The sequence below is a fragment of the Acanthisitta chloris genome, unplaced genomic scaffold (genome assembly GCF_000695815.1).
Source record: "Acanthisitta chloris isolate BGI_N310 unplaced genomic scaffold, ASM69581v1 scaffold9376, whole genome shotgun sequence".
Classification (NCBI taxonomy): domain Eukaryota; kingdom Metazoa; phylum Chordata; class Aves; order Passeriformes; family Acanthisittidae; genus Acanthisitta; species Acanthisitta chloris.
Window position 1 is genome coordinate 43,558 of NW_008678688.1, and position 2,701 is coordinate 46,258.

The 2,701-nt window shown below is 39.6% G+C and overlaps 1 protein-coding gene across 1 annotated transcript; it reads left to right on the forward strand.

The window, feature by feature from the left end:
• Positions 1-1,628: 1,628 nt before the first annotated feature.
• Positions 1,629-2,693, forward strand: LOC103804383 (the record flags this gene model as incomplete). The annotated part of the gene is made up of 1 exon (XM_009076995.1): positions 1,629-2,693. A coding segment is annotated over exon 1 (1,065 nt), but the record flags the coding sequence as incomplete, so codon positions are not given.
• Positions 2,694-2,701: the final 8 nt, after the last annotated feature.

The window sequence follows — 2,701 nt, forward strand, 5'->3', positions numbered from 1 at the left end:
TGTCTCTATTCTAAGTCCCTGTGTAAAAGGGACTTAATTGTTTCTTCCTTGTTCCTGTCTGTAAAGTTATACTCACAGTCACTGGTCATGCCCTAGAAGACCTCTGGTTTCTAATAAGAAAGCTAGTTTACTGTTGGGAAAGGTGAAGGTTCCGTGCGGGGAAGCAAGCGGCCGACCCCGTGTGGGTGATACAGCAAGCTCCAACTTTATTGTCTGACAGGCTCCTTTTTATACAATACAGGACAGGCATACAACTATCAATCATTTATAATTGGCTACGCTCTAGAGATAGCATTCAGGTACTCTCCCTACTCGCAGCTGCAGCTGTGAGGGTTATCTCCTGCTTTCCCAGGCTTGGGTGCATTCCTAGCTGTTTGTCTTGAACTTGTTTGTCTCACCCTCAAGGACGATTTACCCCTGCCATCTGCCATCTGAGTTACTCCCTATCTCTATATAAGTTACTATCTCCAGAGCCTTGCTTGTACACTGCATTCCCAGGTGCATTCCCAGGACTGTGTCTGTGCGTTCCCAGGGGACTGTGTCCTTGCTCTTTTTAGCCTTCCCCAGGTGCGTTCCCAGAACTATGTCCCCATACTATTTTCCAGATCAAGTGATTAACAATGGCATGCTACAACTACTCATTGTTAATTTGAAAATAAGCTATTGGGATGAATTCACATTGCCCAAATTGGATAACATGTACATACAAAATTTGTTAAGAGAACCAATATCCAAAATTTTGTTGCCACATAGTTAAAAAAGGAACAACAGACATTAATGATGTGGAAATTTATTAGTGCTTTGTTTCATCTCATCCTTTGGTAAATATGTCCTATCACTCATGCAGTAAATCATCCTCCACAGAAAAGTTTATATCAGGCTTCTCTGATTTTCTCCACCTTCCACAGTTATCATTGTTCTCTTGGACACTTCTACAACTTCACTGATGTTCCTGTCCTTGTTACATGCCTCTCAATCTTCAGATAATCTGACACCTGAACAAGTGAGAAGGTAATTATTTTCAAACCTCTTCTCCTAGACAATGTTCAATACCATAGGCTCTAAAAACACACTAGGCTCTGTAAACATTTTCTTCATGATGTGGTAATCAGGACACTGAGAGACTGTGACATGATCACGCCAGCACAATACAAAATAATGCATTTTGAATTAGTGTTTTTTAGGAGGAAAAGGGGAAAGGGTAATTCTGTAGTTGTACAAGTCTCTCAGAACACCAGTGATAAAGAATGTGGGTTCTCTAACACACTGACTCTCCAGGAGTCAGTGACTGAAATTACGCTATATTGCCATTACCATATACCAAAACAGCTAAAATGTGCACTGGGCCCAACTGTAGAATAAAATATAATAAAGCTCAGAATGAGGAGGTATAAGAGAGTCTCTCAAGGTTTTGCAAATTTGTATAAAAAGTCAGGCCTTCGTACTAGATTTCAAAGTATCAAAACGGTAACTATTGTATTTAATAGAATACAGTTCAACACAAAAGACTACTTCTTTTTGGCAAATCACTGAAAGTGTACTTTTTCATGTGTTTGTTTTGTTTTAGAGAAAGTGAATCGAAGGCTGAGTATAAAAGTCTGTTAATTTGCAAATTGTGAAAATCAGCAATGATACACTGTGGAAAAAAACATATTTGTGCTGTAGTTGCATGCATTCTTATTTTTGCAAGCATTTTAATCTGCTCCTGGAAAGATCTTCAGGTACTGAATGACATAACGAGAAAAATATTCCCCCAAGCAACAACTGCCAGTCCATCAAGTCAGCCTTGTAGGGGGAAAATTGCTCAAACTACAATAACAGCATTAGAAGGGAACAAAACTTTTATTATATCCCCATACTTTGATGACAGAGAAAGCAAAGTCACCCGTGTGATTGGGATTGTTCACCATGAAGATGTAAAAGAACTGTACTGCTGGTTCTGCTGTCAGCCCAATGGAAAGATTTATGTATCAAAAGCAAAAATCAATGTTCACTCAGATAGATTTGGATTCCCTTACGGTGCAGCAGATATAGATTGTTTGGAACCTGAAAACTGTGATCCAACACATGTATCAATTCATCAGTCTCCACATGGAAATATTGACCAGCTGCCAAGGTTTGAAATTAAAAACCGCAAGGCTGAGACCTTTTCTGTTGACTTCACTGTATGCATCTCTGCCATGTTTGGAAACTACAACAATGTCTTGCAGTTTATACAGAGTATGGAAATGTACAAGATTCTTGGAGTACAGAAAGTGGTGATCTATAAGAACAACTGCAGTCATCTAATGGAGAAGGTCTTGAAGTTTTATGTAGAAGAAGGAACTGTAGAGATAATTCCCTGGCCAATAAACTCATACCTCAAGGTTTCTTCTCAATGGCACTTCATGCAAGATGGAACACACATTGGCTACTATGGACAAATCACAGCTCTAAATGACTGTATATACCGCAACATGCAAAGGAGCAAGTTTGTGGTTCTCAATGATGCTGATGAAATAATTCTTCCCCTTAAGGACCCAGACTGGAAAACAATGATGAGCAGTCTTCAGGAACAAAATCCAGGGACCGGCATTTTCCTCTTTGAGAACCATATCTTCCCAGAAACCATATCTACTCATGTGTTCAACATTTCATCCTGGAATACTGTGCCAGGTGTTAACATATTGCAGCATGTTCACCGAGAGCCTGACAGGAAAGA